Source organism: Myodes glareolus, chromosome 1, assembly GCF_982192425.1.
Source record: "Myodes glareolus chromosome 1, mMyoGla1.1, whole genome shotgun sequence".
NCBI lineage: Eukaryota > Metazoa > Chordata > Mammalia > Rodentia > Cricetidae > Myodes > Myodes glareolus.
In genome coordinates this window covers 20,493,730-20,511,218 of record NC_142026.1, presented here as the reverse complement: position 1 = coordinate 20,511,218, position 17,489 = coordinate 20,493,730, and the positions used below count along the sequence as shown (strand labels likewise).

At 42.8% G+C, this 17,489-nt stretch overlaps 1 protein-coding gene across 1 annotated transcript in view; it reads left to right on the top strand.

The window, feature by feature from the left end:
• Positions 1-17,489, top strand: part of Pax3 (paired box 3) — a 96,227-nt gene that overhangs the window by 48,700 nt on the left and 30,038 nt on the right. The window contains exon 5 of the mRNA XM_048459193.3: positions 16,521-16,726. Coding sequence (XP_048315150.1) covers positions 16,521-16,726 — 206 coding nt within the window. The remainder of the gene's footprint in view (positions 1-16,520; positions 16,727-17,489) is intronic.

The window sequence follows — 17,489 nt, the reverse complement described above, 5'->3', positions numbered from 1 at the left end:
CGTGGGACACACAGCCAAGCTTGTACAAATTCAAGGAAGTGGCCAATCAGAGAAATGAACCTGGTCTCATCAAGAGTTGACATGTAGGTTTTAGCCACAGTTCAATAAGGAAGGAAAGTTGGCAGACACATAGAAAGTACTGATGTTCTTGGCAGAGCAGGGAAGGAAGACAGGGAGAGCATGGAGAGACGGAGGAAGAGAGGGAAAGAGGGGAGGAGGTGAGAGGAAGGATGCGGGCAGGCCTTTAATGGCTGGTTGGTTCAGGTATGACTGTGGATCTAGGCTTTCAGAGCTACATATGGCATTGTGTAAAGCTAGGCAAAAAGAAATTCTGGTTTAGGAAGACAGCGAAGCAGGTTAGGAACCAAGACATAGCCAAGCCTTGGCCTTTTGGAGAGTCACACAAGGGCTTCTGGAAATCCATGAGTTCACTGATAAATTAAAACCAGACCCAAGGCTTTTCTCTACATGTTCAATTTTATAGTTATTACAAGTCCTCTATATTTTGGAGCTTATATACTCATATATTCATTCTTAGTCTTTATAAAATTGGTTATTAATGATTATTATTTGATTGTAGGTGGGATTTGAATGAAAAACAGAACAGAATAAAACAAAAAACCTGTGGCTGATACAAAGTGATAAAGGATCTCATATCATTTCTGGCTGTGTGTTGAGTGAAGGTAGTTTATCTTTGTAACTTTAGCATCTAGTTGACTTGCTGAGACTTTGGGAAAATTTTTTTAAAGCCCACCAAGGATCAACTTCACTTTCAAGACTGAGGTGAGAACTTCTGGCTCGCGAAGATCTCTGGAAATCTAATGGGGAATGAATCTTTAGATACCAGAAACAGAAAACAGCCTTCTAGAAAAGGGCTGTCTCACAATGGTTGCAATGCTAGTGATGAGGGGCCCAGGGGAGCGCAATGGACTTCGGTTAATTTCCTTAAGTTTTGTGAGTGTGTGTGTGTGTGTGTGAGTGTGTGGGAGAAGGGGAGTGTAGATTCTTTGGTGGGAGGAGCTCGTTACCACCGCTGCCTGGAAAACAGAAGTCAGTTACCAGCAGGTCCAAGGAAAATACTGGTTTGACTGTGAGCTAAGGTGGAAACAGCTAGAGATTCGAACCAGAAGGTCTAGGTGGGAGGCTTCACTCTGCCACCAACGAGCCAGGAGGGAGGGATCTCTTTCAGTTCACCAAAATCTCCATGTAGTGGTTTTATTTATACTTTCTGAAGAGCTCTTGATGATCCTTGAAGTGATTTTTTTTTTGAAGTTCTAAGACCAGCGGCCTTCAGGATGAAACAGGAGTGTCTTGAGAAAGCAGTGGAAAGCAATTTTAAATAGTGGCCAGCCCCTGGCTTTCCTCTTGCCGTTTAATTATGTTGCTAATTATCGGGCTGTTGTCTTCTTTCACCTCAGCTGGCGTTCCTGACCAACCAGTGGGCACAGGCTCCCACACAGGCATTCACACACTCTTCCTGTCCTGGCTCCTTCTATTCTGAAGAAGCAAACGTCTGAAGAGCACTCCTCCCACTTAATTGCAGGCTGCTAGCGCTGGGGGGTGGGGAAGGATGGCCATTATTAACAGCCAGCTCTGATGACTCAGGCCTTTGGCAAGTGTTCTCAGGGCTGCGGCCTCTGTGGAGGGAGGGTGGAAGCAGAGGTGAGCGAGAAGTGGCTCAGTGCTGGCTTTTGTGGAGTCCCATACCTGCGCTGTATAAAGGCATTCATCATGGCCCTCATAAGGGGACAAGGACATGGTGCATTGGGACAGTAGCTGAAGCTGTAGGTGATAGGAAACCTGTGCCTCAGAGCCTCAACACTCAGGTTAAAATTTCAGTATTAACAGCCACTGGACGCTCCTTTGGTTATTACTAAAACAACAAAGGCAATTTCTTTGGTTGGATGCTAGAAGACTTGTGTTTGTTTTATAACGTGTGCCCTTGTCAAGAAAGTTTTAAAAACTTGTGTTATTAATATTATACACAAAACAGAAGAGTCGGATGAAGCACAGTAGCTTAGCCTGACCCATCTAAATGTGGGTTTGTTATCCCCCCACCACGCACCCATCTTGATGATAATTTAGTCATCTAGTTTAAAATCAATGCTGGTTGTTTTAAATGCTGCCACCACTGTTTCTAACTATCAGACACTACCTGGATTGTCTTCTATAATGTTTTGTGTTAATTGCATGTAACAGAAACAGGGAAACAACAAAATTTGTAATTTTGCTTGAGACACTCTTTGGTTTTGTTTTTGGTCACCCCCCCCACACCCCCCCAGGGTTTTTTGTGTAGCCCTGGCTGTCCTGGAACTTGCTCTGTAGATCAGGCTGGTCTCAAGATCACAGAGATGGTCCTGTCTCTGCCTCTCAGCGCTGGATTTAAAGGCGTGCGGCAACTGCCCGAGAGACTTTCTTACTAGAAATGAAGTGGCTATGACTGGAAGGGAAATAGCAAGATTAGAATCTACAGGGCGCCATGCCGCAGAGGCTTGGATGCTGGCGTCTGTCCTGATATGTCCCTGGGTGACTGGAGGAAGTCCCTGGAGGCTACGGATGCTGGGAAGGATGGGTAGGATCAGTCTCTCATAGAAATCCTAGTTCTTTGGAATGCTTACCCAGGTGAGCTGTTCTCAGGAACTGATGGAGAAAAAAATGGCTGTGGTCAGTCTACTGACTCTGAACCACTTATTGCCTTAATTATTATTATTAATTATTAAACAGAAAGAAAAATTGACTCTTCTTTCCCCCACCTCTCTGTTCCTCTTCCAGTTTCTCTCTACCTCCCTCCCTTCCTCTCTCCTTTTCTGACTTCCTGCTTCTGGGCTTTTTCTCCCCATTTCCTTCCGGTTCACACGATGTTCTCTAAAAAGGTAACAGAGATGGAAATGGACTCGCCAGTGTCACTCATAAAAAATATGCTGCTTACAAAGTCTTGACCCTGACCCCACTTTCTGGAGTTGGATACCTGACCTATTGTGGCTAATCAGAATGATCAGACAGAACCTGTTCACAGTTGGGCTTCATTTTGCCCATATTGCTTTGTTTCAATAGATAGCAGATGAAAGTTTGTCGCCAACAGAATGAAACAAAACACTCAAAACCAAAAATAACAGCAACCTGCCCAAGATATAAATCATAATACAGCCACCAGCAAAACCTAACACTCCTCCAAAACCGTATCAGAACAAGTATCAGCAGAAAAGGAATTGTACCTAGTTTGTTCTAGGCTGCTTGCTTTCTTTTTTTTTGAGTTTAGACTTCTTGTCTTGGGGGTATCTGGGCACTGGGACTGACTCCTTTTCTTAGCTTCATTAATATTGAACCTTGGAGTGCAGATGTCTGGCCCAGGCCAGGATTTGTGAATGGATTCGGTCTGAGATGACCTGGGCTTTAGTGGACACACAGATCGATTGGCTATGGCCAGGTCTTCAGAGGAAGAAATGGCACCAGATTGGACAATGCGCTTATTTCACAAGCTTGGAAACTCCTAATATGCTGTCAAAGTTCCGTTCTCCTTTGTTCTGCATTGGGATTTAGGGAAGGTCCTTCTTCATGCTGTCTTTCTACCCCTGGAGGAAGGAAGGGAAAGCATCGGGAAGCGGGTGAGGGGACAGGGATGGGCTGAAAAGTTCACGTGGGAACCTTGGTTCTGTGTATGTATTGTTTGTGTTTTCAGGAGTTCGCCATTGTTGATAGCCAGTCTTTGAAACTGGAGCTCTAAACCCTATCTTACTGATAAGAAAACTAGTTCAGAGGGCTAAGAAGCTGCCCCACATGTCAGACCAGAAGAGGCTCAGTGAATGTTTGAACTGCCCTGGCTGTGTCCTGAGTGCTAAGTTTGCCACCACAACATGGAGCCTCCCTTACTAGGAGCTTTGGCATCACCTTGCCTGTTGCCTAGAGACAAAGGGGAAGGCAATGTTTCCAGGCAGCCATTCCTACTTTGAACTGGTTACAAGTCCTTCATTTTATCCACTTAGTAGTCTGCCTGGTTTGCCTAATCTTCTAAAGAACCCTTTGGTGACCATGGCACCGGTCTGGAAACCCACCTCCCAACTGGAACTTTCTGGAGATGCAGGAGGGGACTTCTCTCTTTTTGAGTGTGTTATCCTTCTCTCTCTCTGCTTCCCTTACAGTGCAGAACCCAGGCATGATTTCAGATGATGACCTGGATGTTGTTATTAATTCCTCTGCCATTGAGTATTAAGCTGAGCCAGCTCTGTTTCCTCCAGGAAAAAAGAAAAGTTTCCCTTTTTATTTATGTTCGACTATTGACTCTTGCTATCTTCCAACAAGCAGTAATTGACCCAGATAAGACTCGGATTTTCAAAACAAGCTTCCTGTGCCTATTGCCCTTTCTTCTTTACAGAACCCAAGAGAAAACGAAAAGCCAAAAAGCCAATCTTAAAATGCCATATGGGATGTGTCAGTTACAGCAAGGGCACATTATTTTGATCTCTGTATTAAAGATCTTAGGCTCCCCAAATCCAAAGCTCTGTTATTTAATAAACAATGTATCTAAGTTTTTCAGTCTTGAGAGGACCGTTTCATCTCTGTTGCCCCAGGGCATGGCTCTGCTTTCTCTTCTATGGACTCTTTCTTCGGCCCTGGGGAAGGGAGCTAGGAAAAAGGTATTCCACTTTTTGAGTTTAGATTCCATAAATTATTCATATCCACATCCCTGGTACTAAGGCTATCAGCCACATCGTAAACATCCAATGAATGTTTGTGGAGTGATGTGTGATTTGGGGGTGACCCTGTTTGCTCGGCCAGGGGATGGTCCCCGGGGCTTCTTATAAGGCTGATAAGTTCTGTGAAAGTAGCGCTTTGCTGTGGTGTTCGCTGACTTATTATCTCCTTACTTTGCACAGCTCTCTGGCACACAAAGCTTGCGTAGTATTTAACTTTCTTCTTAAGTCTGTCTTTCTTCTAGTTTTCAAACATCTTGTGTCATGCTAATCCTGGCTGAGCTTACGTGTGGATCAGGCTGAGGGGTTTTGTGTGCCCTTGGGTAGTCTTGTCTTAATAAGGGTTGGCAAAAGCATTCTTTTGTTTTCTACTCCGTGAAAGGTTCTCTGTGTAACTTGTTACCTAGTCTATATATGGAGCCTTTGTTTATTTGTTGACTTTAAAGCCATTTAGGCACACAACGGCAAAAGTATTTGATAGTGGAAAATACGAATGAAGGCCAGGCTCTTGTTTGTCAGTTTGCCCTTGGCCGTATTGAGCGCACTGTGTCTTATTTAAAGTTCTGCAAACATCGCTTAGGTTTAATTTTCAGAGTCAGAGTTCTTTCTTAGTAACTGTACTTAACACACACACACACCTCAACCCCTGCTGAACTCACCTCTCACCTTTCCTGTTCACGTTTTCACAACGGATTTCCAGGGTTCATTAAGTTCTGAGTCAAGATCCGTGGAGCAGCAAGGGAGAAAAATGATGAATTTGGCCCCAGTCTTTTTTTTTTTTTTTTCAACTCCTTCCTGACTCAAATGACAAGGCTACCCAGGTCTTACATTAGGTTGGCTCGGGTTCTCACTGTAGCTTGGGGAAGACAGAGAGGAAAAAAGGTGCGTATGGAGGATCTGGCTGTGAGCATGGCAAGCTGGAACCAGAGATCGAGGAACCAGTTTTCCTACCTATGTGGAGAAACAGTCACCAAAAAGCTTTTGAGAACCATGCTCTGCCTCTGATTAACCAGTTTATAGTGATCCACAGCTTCAGATGTAAATTGGCTTACATGGCAAGGAATGAACCACATTTGGACTGAAAAAAAATTGTGGTTTCAATCGGCCACAGTAACAAAAACAAAAGCTACAATTCCCTTGGAAACCAGTCCTTTGCAACATGGCTTTTCTTTTTCTGTAGTGGGGAAATATCTATCTATCTATCTATCTATCTATCTATCTATCTATCTATCTATCTATCTTCATCTGAAAGAAGAAGGTACCTTTGGGAAATGCATGCATCTCGAAGTGATTGTTTCCTTTTCTATCGTCAGAGAAGTTAATGGTTTTCAATATGAAATGAGAACATTTCTATTATCCAGCAGTTTTGAAAAAAGAAGGTGTAGGTGGATTCCAGGTACACAGCAACCGGACGGAGCATGGGTTTATGTTTAACAAGGAGTTTACTGTTTCGTTTGTGACACCTTCGAAATTCCCGTTTATTTGCGAGAGATTAAGAATGCCTGCCGTTCCAATGACTTGTAGTGTGTCTTTTCCTCCCTCCCCAAATAAATTCTGTTGAATATCTACGGGTTGTCACATTTTAGTCAGCAATAACTGCATCAAGCTGTGCTGACAAAATGTCCCGACATAATTGTTAATAAGCATTATCATTTTAAGCATGAAAGAGTTTAGCTAATGATTTATCTCTTACAACGCAGCTCTTGGGGCAGCTGTACGAGTCGTCTCTTTAGCAAATCAAGTAATTTCTTTAACAAAATGTTAAGCACAGATGGGCCATAAGCTGTCAGTTAACTATTCTTGTGCCTGCATCTGCCGGCTTTCAATGCACTGTTTTACGCATCCAGCCAGTCACTTAGCTGCGGCTCAGTGAAAAGCTGAACCTACTCTGATTGGCAAATAAAATGTTCATTTGTCTCTTCTTCCTATTGTTTTGTTTTGGTAACACATGTCAGCAGCTCAATTACCCAGTTCATTAACAGCTCCCAAAGGACACGATGGCCAGCCTGTGATAAGAGGGCAATTGTGGCCCATATGGCCAATAATGGCCTCTTTCTTGGCAATTGCAAACAGAAGTCTCTTGGCCCTTTGCCTTTCAGAAGTACTGTTTTCCTGTTCCCCCCTCAGCGTGCAAATTACCTTTCTTAGCTGGACCTAGCTTGCTGTGCTTAGGGAGCCTGCGTACCCATTGCAGCCCCAGCTCTCAGTTTTAATTATGACTGACTTTAAGCTCTTGAGGGGAAAGTTCTTATCGTGGGAGACTATTCTTAGAAAGCTGTTAGCCGATTAATTGGTTAACTAATCAGTTTTCCTAATTGAATAGCAACACATTTTCTTGGGGGATTTAGTCTCGTTTTCTCTCCGAAAGGCTCTAGTGGAAGTTACCATGGAGTCTTAAAAGCTATTTTTTTTTAAAGCATATAGAAGTCATTTGTGGGTGTGTGTGGAGGGACTAGTCTTCTGTGAGATGGTTGGATCATATTGCTAATGGAATTCTTTACGCACTACACACACACACACACACACACACACACACACACACACACACACACACCATATCCCTCAAGTCAAAGGATTTCAGAAGTCACTGGGCTGATTTAGGTCAGTGTCCGCCTCTCCTAAATCAGTAAAGAAACTTTCCTTGCTTTGAACCCTTGAGAGAAAGTGCTTACACAGGTACAGGTTGACCAGTTGTCCCTACCTTCAGCCCAATGCCATTTTAAGAGCATTCCCAGTGATTAAAAAAAAAAAACTACTAGGAGAGACCCACAGATGCATGAGTGAATGGAGTGGGACATAAATCTTTCTCTCCAACAGTGCTGCAACAGAGAAAGCCCTTGAGAGTGGCTAATGGGCAGGTGTTAGCTGACGGTGGAGACTGCCACCTAGAGAAAGGTGTCTCAGGTCCCTCAGAAGAAAATTATGTCAGGAAACCTTGGGATGCAGGTGCCTTTGGAGTTGGGTGTCTCTGAGTCTCCTGAGTCACGGGTCCTCCTGCTGGTCTATTTGCTAGCCCTTATCTTAAATAAACACCCAAGGGCTCCTGTTGAGCGTTTGAAATCTCTCCCTGTGAGAGAAGCAGAAGCGCTCCTGGACCCATGCGCATCCGGCCATATTCATAACCAATCTGTACTCTCTTCCCAGGGCAGCGGGCACTGAGGGAGTTGTCGAATGTCAGGGTCTATTTGTGTTATTTTGATTAGCCCCAACCTGGCAGGAGCTTATTTTCCTTCTAATGACCTCATGCTGTGAGGCGACAGCTTCGAAGGGAGGTGCTTGGGTCTGAGGGGACAGGGGAAGCCAGGAACACTTCTGCAAGCCAAAAGACCAGGGACGGGGCAGGACCTGGGTAGGTAAGGAAATGAAGGATCCTAATTAGATTTAGTGATCTTGAAAGTGTCTTTTCTTGAGAAAGCCCTGCATAGCCTTGTCAGAAACTGCTCAGACTCAGCACCTGCCCGCCCCCGCATGCAAATTTGCCAAGAATCCCTTTGTTATCACGTTTGGGCTTGAAGTAATAGATGACGTTAAAAACAAGGCAGTCGTTCCCCACGCCTAAGCCACTGGTTACATTATTAAATCATCTCTCTTTGTGTATCTGCTGGAAAACCTGTAGTTACTCATGAGGGTGGCTGGCTGGGAAGAGGAAAGGGGCTGTGGAGGGGTGGTCCAGAGGGTAATGGGAGTGAGAATATTCAAAATGCATTATATTAATAGGTGAAAATATATTTAAACCCACTATTGTGTATTATTAACATAAACTAGGGAAAACTTTGGAAAATCAGTTATTTGAATCTCAGTCTGGGATAAGAATTCTGGAAAGAATCATTTATTACTTGGTAGCTTGTTAGATCATGTATCAGTCCTAGCTCTCTCTTAGGGTTTTATGGCAAATCTTTGGTTTGTTCCTGTCAGAGGTATGATTCTTTTATTTTCTTGACATATGTACAGTTTGAAAACAACATCCTGGTTTACTTTGTAGCTTGTGAATTAATGTGGAAGGGATGCCTGCAGGTGCCTGCCGAAGTCTCTGAACTGGCTTGGATTAACCCCTACTGTGCATCCATTTTAAACTCCCCCTCCTCCCTTCTCTAGAAAAAAAAAATAAAAAAAGAAAAACACCCAACCTCCTCTTTCTCATCCACTCTGGCTTTCTTTGTGTCTCCTGCACCCTGCCAGGCAGGTGTCAGAACCCTGAATGAGGGTAAATGCCCCGTTGATGGATTCCACAGATGGAGCGTGGAAATTGCTAGAATAGGACTCAGCCACAGGCCATTTCTTGGGATCCAACAAAAGCCTCCGAATAAGTCAACAAAAATCTCAAAGATCACAAAGGGAAAATGTCATTTGTCATTTACTCTGGGTCCGTGAGGGAGTATCAGTCTTGCTTCGTTCCTGACTTTCACCCGAGTAAACACGGGAGAGGTCATTCACGTCTTTTTCAGTGTAGAGGGGCTACTTCAGATCTGAAAACGGCTTGCTGGTCCACTGAGCGGTAAACCTCACAGGCATAGGAGACTCTGCAACCAGTCAAAAGGTTTTAGCAAAGTGAGAGCCAGTCTGCTCAAGACTTTACAGAATATGCAGTCGTTCCCTTCAGACACAGTGTGAAGTGATTCAGGGAGGAGTCTTGGTTTTATCTTGTCCCTTTTCAGTGGAGTAAAAGGAAAACAAGTTTAGTCCAGGAAGGAAGACTGCTGGGGTCTGTTCTGGGGCCATCTTAGGGAAATGAAGGATGACTAGGAAGTTGGTCCGCCAGAGATGCCCCCACCGTCTCCCTTGTCTGTAAATCCCATTGTATTGTATCTAGGGCAAACCTAGAGTTTAAATGGCTGTCATGTTTTGAGTCTTTAATTATTCAAATAGATGGGCTTGCTGGGAAGAATGACAGTGTGCCAAATGCACGCCTGTGAATTACTTTGTTTCTTCATTTTTCCCCCCTGTCTCCCATCTCTGAATTATATTTGTCTGGAAACCAATAATTACAGAATTCCACGTGACTAAATCCCTATAAAATTGAGGCAAGATTTCATGTATAATAGTGTTAACTAGGGTGAAATATTTCCCGAGGCTACAGAAGGGGTCACAAGGGGCTCAGGGACAAAGACACACACTCTAATTCTCTAATTCCATCTTTAATTAAACTTCATGGTTAGGCCACTGGTGGTATATACTTTCGCCTTCTCTTCCCAGTTTGATTCGTCTCTGAAGCAAGGATTTGTCTTCCTGTGGGGTGTGACAGTTGTCTTATTCCTTCGTTCTTTTTAGTAAGGACCCTCATTTCTCCAAGTTCAGTCTTAACAAGGTCAGGTGAAATGAACAGGCTAACGGAAACTTCCCCTCTGAAAACGGAGAATTAGTTGGAGGGAGACAAAGACAGACCAGATTTATAACAATACTGAGCTGCAGCACCCAGTTACCCAGAGAGCTGTTATGCTTTTCAAACGTTCTGCTATTTGTTTGTTTGTTTTGTTGACTCAGAGCCATCCCTACGTATTTCAAATTTGTTATTCTTTCACTTTTCTTTTGAAAGACTGTACAGCTCTTGATAGCCTTTCACCAAGTGCGTTGTAATAATAATAACAACAAAAAACCTTCCCGAAGACTGTAATAAATAAATAAAACGGAACAATCCCTTCAGTTGGTTGTGGCTAGTGCCGGGTTCCAACCTGCCTCTGAAGGTAGGCCCAGGAAATGGCTTTGATGGCTCTTAAAGGAGGCTGCAAACTTAAATGTTTTTAATCTTACCTCTATTCAGTACCTTGACAAAACGGGCTTGCTTCTGAAGAATTTTATGGCTTAAAAAAAAATTAGACCTTGACCTTTTACAGAAATTAACAAAGTTCCACTGAACTGAATTCCACCAGGCTTTGGTGTGGTGGAGAATATCAGTGCAGCGGTTGGTCCCTTTTCTGTAAACTTTTGCTTGTTTCGGGTAGTGTTTGAAAATTTGAGAGAAAGGGTAACAAAAGTGGCCATCAGCTAGATGATTGACATCTGAATTCTTAGTTTGGTTCTCTTTTCTGCTATGCCTCTTCAAAGAGAGAGAGAGAGAGAGAGAGAGAGAGAGAGAGAGAGAGAGAGAGAGAGAGAGAGAATGCATGCTATTTAGTGCACACCAAGGGATAAGAGATAGAACAAAGTGTATCTTCTGAAGTCACACATGCCTTGGTCAAATCTTTAACTGTGTGAGCTGAATAACCCTGGTCGTCTCAGTTTCTTTTGCTGTATCCAAGGTGAGCTGTCCTTTGCTTTGCAACGAGAGACAGAGACAGACAGACAGACAGACAGACAGACAGACACACACACACACACAGAGGGAGAGGGAGAGAGAGAGAGAGAGAGAGAGAGAGAGAGAGAGAGAGAGAGAGAGAGAGAAGAGAGAGATTTGCTCCATGGCGCTTTGAGACACTACACTGAAGTGATGTGGCAGTCAGAGGGTGGCTTGTGCTGGGATACTGAAAACTGAAAACAGAGGTTGCAAAAGCAATCACAGATAACATTCAGGGCTGGGATAAAAAAAAATCTGTGAGCTGTGATGCAGTTCAAATCCATAGCATTTCCATTTTAAGCTATGCAAAGCATACTAATGTGCATATTTTTAATGAGAGCTATTCTGAAATTTGAACACTGAAAGCAATCTCTTTAATGAGTCATAGAGCGAATTTTGCATATGAGGATACTAATGAGATCATATAGAATCTAATTTCTACAGCCTAGCAATATTTCTTTTTATTATTATTTTTTAAAGAAAACAAACTATCTTTCTTTTTTCATTTTACGTACCAATTCCAGTTCCCACTCCCTCTCCTCCTACCATTCCCTCCACCTACTCTCTCTACCCCCCCCCCCCCCCCCATCCACTCCTCAGAGAATAGGGTAAGGCACATTGCTTTGGGGAAGGTCCAAGGCCCTCCCTACTATATCTAGGCTGATCAAGGAGAATGGGTTTCAAAAAAGCCAGTACAAGCAGTCAGGATAAATCCCGGTGCCACTGCCAGTGGCCCACAGTCTGTCCCAGCCATATGACACCCACGTTCAGAGGGACTAGTTTGGACCTGTCCTGCTGGAGTTGATGAGCTCCCATTAGCTCAGGTAAACTGTTTCAGTGGAAATACCCATCATGGTCTTGACCTCTTTACTCATATTCTCACTCCTCCCGTTCTTCAACTAGACCTTAGGAGCTCAGCCTAGCATTTTTTTTGGGGGGGTGGGTCTGAGACATCTATCTGCCTAGTCTCAAAGTCATAGCACCAGGCATTCTATGCAGAAAAAACAAAAAACCTGTTATTTCTTTCTATCAAGCTGCAATAAAAAGGTTTGTTTTCCTTTTTATATTGTATTTAGGACCCACTATCCAGTTTGTTCTACTAGCCTGAGTAATGCAGAATATGGATAATGCATGAACTACAAGGAAATGATCTTTGTGTGCCAAAAGACTTAAAATTGAGATTTGCTCAATTCACTCAATTATCGGAAATTAGGTTCTGTACAAATATTAAGTTTCACTTCTATTGAGAGATACAAGAAATAGTATTTCCATGTTAGAAAGAGCTGAATTTTCCTAGCTGGTCAATTAATCTTGGATTGCTGACTATACATATTTTAAACCCATATCCTTTTGGGGTTTACAGATGGGGAGAAGTTACAATTAGCTTGTAAAATTGCGGCTTTGTATTGCCAAAAATGATCAGTTGGTTCAAATAATTTTCCAGTAGAGAAATCAAGAAATAATTTCCTCCCAGTCTCCTGAATTGCTCCTTCTAGAACTTTCCACTGCTTTGGGGTGCTCAGTTTAGGAGAAAAAGTAGTGATTTGTTGGCTCATTAGAGAATTTTATTTGCGGTAGAGAAGGTTGTCCTGTTGATTTAAAAAATTCTGAGTCTTTTTATTTGCTTTCTTGAGATGATTTTTTAACACACACACACACACACACATGCAGACATATTTATACAGGCACACACACACATAGACACACACACATCTTTTTTTGAGAAAAAGTAACAATAATTCCCAAGACACATACAAGTATACAAATGGTTAGAAAACTTTGAAAATAACTTTTAAGAACCTGGAGGCCCACCCAAACAACTCTAAATAGATATTGGGAGACTAACAGAGCAGAATCCCCCTTCTTAGAAAAGTAGATTATCAGAGAAATCGGTGTTAGAAAAAATTAAAATTTTGCCATGGGCTTTCATTCATTCAACTTGCAATTATTAAGCACCTACTGTGTGCCAAGACCCCAGCATGAGCAAGTCAGGGAGAAGGTCTTGACCACACAGAGTTTATTTTCTGGGGATATTGATCGCTAGGTAAAACATGGTGGTCTTGACCCTCAGGATGAATTCTTGCTGGTCCTTGCCAACTCAACCAGGCTTTTTCTTCAGAAACTGGAGATGATTTTGATGAATTGACCTGACAGTGCATGACACATCATATCTACTTGGGAGAATTTAATAACCCCAGAGAGTCCCCAAGGAAACATGAAAATTTCTGCATACCTTTATCCTAAGGGGATCATAGTAACAGAATGTGGCCGTGAGGATTTAGGGTTCTCACAGGCAGAGGTTCTGGAAAGACCTTTATCTCTGTTGAACCTTTCACCTACATTCACCATGGAAAGAGAAATCAGAGCAACAGAAATCTGGAGTGGGGACGAAAAGGGGTCTGTGGAAATGAATAGTTTCCTTGGGGAATGGGTGATTTGTTTCTCTAGGAGTGTAATATTTACAATGTAAACATACCTGTAAAAAGTAACAGCTGTGGACCAAGTGTGGCAGGAAGTATTGTATATGCTTGGGAATTATGGGAGGGAAAAGAGGTGACAGGGACTGGCTGCTCGAAGTTGTTCTTCGGTTGTCATCCGACATCTGCCACGCTGTCCCCTGAGACTGTATCAGAGATGCAAATTTGAAGGGCTCAGACCCAGCTACTGAATCCCGAAATGCCAGCCTGTGTTTCCCTGAGACCTCTGAGTGATTCTGCTGGTCTAGACACCTGAGAACTACTGTTCTAAAACTGTGTGCAAATCAGTACACACACATTTATTTAGCTCACTTTTATCAAGCAGATGTTCTATATGGGTTGTATTGGGAGCTGTTGAACTTTATAATGTAACACATGACATATTTCATTTTGAATCTTCCTTTAAAATATCCCCGCAGTTAAAGGAAGCTGGGTTTTAAAGTTAATACCTAAAATGGGATCTATCTCAATGAGATAATTTTATATTAAATTAGGTGAGGGTAAGTTGAAAAAACATGCGCATGACATAACACACACTAAATATACTGCATGTAATTTTTGCTTTTATGTGAAATGCATTTGTTTCCAGGTATATTTTCCTTAATTTTTCAGAAGAAGTGGCTAACTTACTGTTTCCTCATTTCAATCTGTAGGTGTGCATCAGATATAGAAGTATTGAAATGATAGAAAACTTATAACCACACCTAGGACCTCACTTTACCTTTTGGGAAGTTTATAATTTGTACCAAAATACAGTGACATTTTCATTTCTATGGGACAGAATCAGGCTTGACCTTAAGAAACGAGAAGTGATGGGGACAGGGAGAAGGCTCCCAGGCCTGACAACCTGAGTTTGGTGTCCTGGACCCACATGGTAGAAGGAGAGAACCATCTCTGGGAAGTAATCTTCTAGTTTCCTTATGTTTGTTATTACTCCAGAGTCTTTATTCCTACCCCAAATATGTAAATAATATTTTTTTAAAAAAATGCTTAGATCAATAGCTTGAAAGAATAGCATTCACTTATGATTCCAACCGTCTGAAGGCTGAGGCAAGAAGACTATGAACTTGATTGGAGCTTGGTTTCCACATTGAGTTTGAAGCTAGCCTTGGCAAAGTAGTTGACCCTTGTGTCAAAACAATATCCACAGCAAATTAGAATTATAGAACACATTGTGTCTTTTTACTGCTTGTCTGATCCTACCGACCTGAGTTAGAAAACAATTGCTTTGATGTTTACAGAAGCTATTTATTTTTGTTGTTTGTATAAATGGTGTGTGTGTGTGTGGGTGTGTGGGTGTGTATTGGCACACTTACATGCCAGGTGCATATGTGGCGGTCAGAGGACAACTGTATAGAAGTCAGTTCTCTCCTTTCATGTTTATGTGGGTCCTGGGGATCAAACTCAGGTTGTCAGGTTTACGTGGCAAGTAATTAACCACTGTGCCATCTCGACACCCCTCCCTTGAAGGCGACATGAAGAACTTCATTTTTCTGGCTGGTGTGCCTATTTGCTACAGCACATCTCAATCCCTCCTCTGAAGGTTTCCTAGTTCTGTGGGTGGAGGTTTTAGGGTACATTTGAATGTGCTCAGGAGCAAAGACACTGTGGGTCCTCCTCCTGTCTTGGACTCTGTCCCTGATAGCCATGGACAGCACACTGTCCCTTGCCCTAGTGTTTGGTAAGCGCAGCTCTCCTGCCCAGTGCCAATGTCTTGCGGGTCTTCGATTCACAGACTCCACTCCTTATAGATGATCAGATGCTCTCTTATGGGAGAGACTAGCTGTGAAGGCACTAACACTTTTGACAGAAACAAGGTGAATCATGTACCGACTCTTTCCCCGTGAAATGATGGCCTAGAAATGGCACCACTGGTGTCCCAAGGTTTCCAAGCCCTTCTTACAGCTTCTTTCTTTAAGAATCCAGATCTCGCGTTTATGGGAGAAGTGGATTGTTCATTCCTGTTCTGCCTCATTCTCTGATTCCCACTTCTCTTTCTAGTCATTCGCATATTAAGTCATAAAGCTCACCCCCTCCCTATTAATATAAAAAAGATGTAGGCTGCTTGGGGAGAAGTCATCGTAGGGTCAGCCTCAGGGTCTTTGGTCCTGTGCAGTCATGCAGCGTCTTGAGAAGGGTCTAAGCACTGGTTAATGCTGTCTTGAAATCTGTGATAACTTTTGAACAAGGGGCCTGCCTTTCCCTTTTTGCCCTGGGCTCCTGCAGTCAGGCAGCTAATCCAGACTGCTACCCTGCCTCAGCCAAGATTCAAACTTTGAACTTCACTTTAGGGATGGTTCACCGAACAGTGTCTCCCTTTTGGATTAGTTCTTGAGATTACCATTAATAAAACAGAAGTTCTCCTTAAAGCACTTCCCAGTGTCTGGAGATGAGAGATAATGATATTTTTATAGGACTGGCAGAGCCTATAGCATATGGGAATCTTGCAATAGTTTTCTATTGCCCGTTCTTTTTAGACACCCAGTCAAGTTTAAAATATTTTTAGTCACAACTTGTCTAGCATAAAGGTTAATAGCATATTATTTTAAAATTAAAATTTAAACTTAGCATACAAAATAAATGGGTTTCATTTTGGCATTTTCATACATGTATGCTGTTAACTCTCATTTGTCCCCTCTCATCATTAGTAAACAAACTAAAAGCTGGGTGTAGCGGCACATATCTGAAATCCCAGCACTTGGGAGAATGAGGCAAGATTTTTGAGTTTGAGGCCAGCCTGGGCTATGTAGGGAGACTGTGTTTCATTTATTACATAGACAAATGCTAAGCACAAGGCTGTGGAGATGGAATAAGACTAATCCTTATTTTCTAAGAGTTCAAAACAGCAGATATCCAGGGCAAAATTTTCTGGGGACGTGAGGGGGACTGCTTCAGAAAGAGAGAATGCAGGGGGATCATAAATATTATTTAATAGCCCTATAAAGGTATACTATATGGAGGGGCTTGGTGTCTTGAGAAGACATTGAGAAAGTACTTTAGGCTTCCAGTCACGGTGGCTGGGGAGAGTGGCTTTTTGATTTAATTTTACTACAGTTTTCTTCCCCCCTCATGTGTTTTTAGCCTCAGCGCCTCAGTCAGATGAAGGCTCGGACATCGACTCTGAACCTGACCTACCGCTGAAGAGAAAGCAGCGTAGAAGCCGGACCACCTTCACCGCCGAGCAACTGGAGGAACTGGAGCGGGCTTTCGAGAGAACCCACTACCCAGACATCTACACCAGGGAGGAGCTGGCCCAGCGGGCAAAGCTTACAGAAGCCCGAGTACAGGTACTGATGCCCAGACACTGGAGACATCTAGGAAGACACCCCTACCACCGTGGGGAGGTGGGGGGTCTCCTCTTGGGAAACATTTTTATTGTTTGTTTGGTGGTGAAGTTTCACTAAGTACCAGGCTGGTGTGGGCTCATAAGCCTCCTGCCTCAGCCTCCTGAGTGCCGTGCTTATAGATATACGACACAGCACCCAGCTGAAAAGTGTTCGAAGCCAAGAAAACCACACTAGTCATAGTGCTTAGTGAATGCATATCTGTAGACTTTGATTATTGCTTTGAATGTTCTGGTTATGACACACACACAAGTTCATTTCATTTTTGTGCATCCTGATGGTGTACCAGAAACTATATGGCTGTTGAGGGTGGTTCCCAGATTAATAGCAGACATATTTTGAGTGGTTATTTTGCACTAAGCACTATTTTAAGTCTTGTATTTCACATGGGTTAACTCATGAGTTATCACTAAAACCCTTGACTGACGTAGTTACTACCCCCAATCGATGGATAAGGAAATAGAAACTTCAGCTTGTTAAAAAATTATCTAAGCTAACACTGCTGCCTGATAGTATAGAAACCTTTGGATTCCATGTGCTTTGCCTTTCCATTAGGAAAATATGGAAAGTGCATACGGTAGTCCTTTCATTTGCGGACTGTACAGTCTGGAAGCAATTATATTATTTTAATAATACAATTATGATATCTGATTTTGGTTGTCAATTTGACACACCTAGGAAGAGGAAAGTGTCCGGTTGAGGAGTT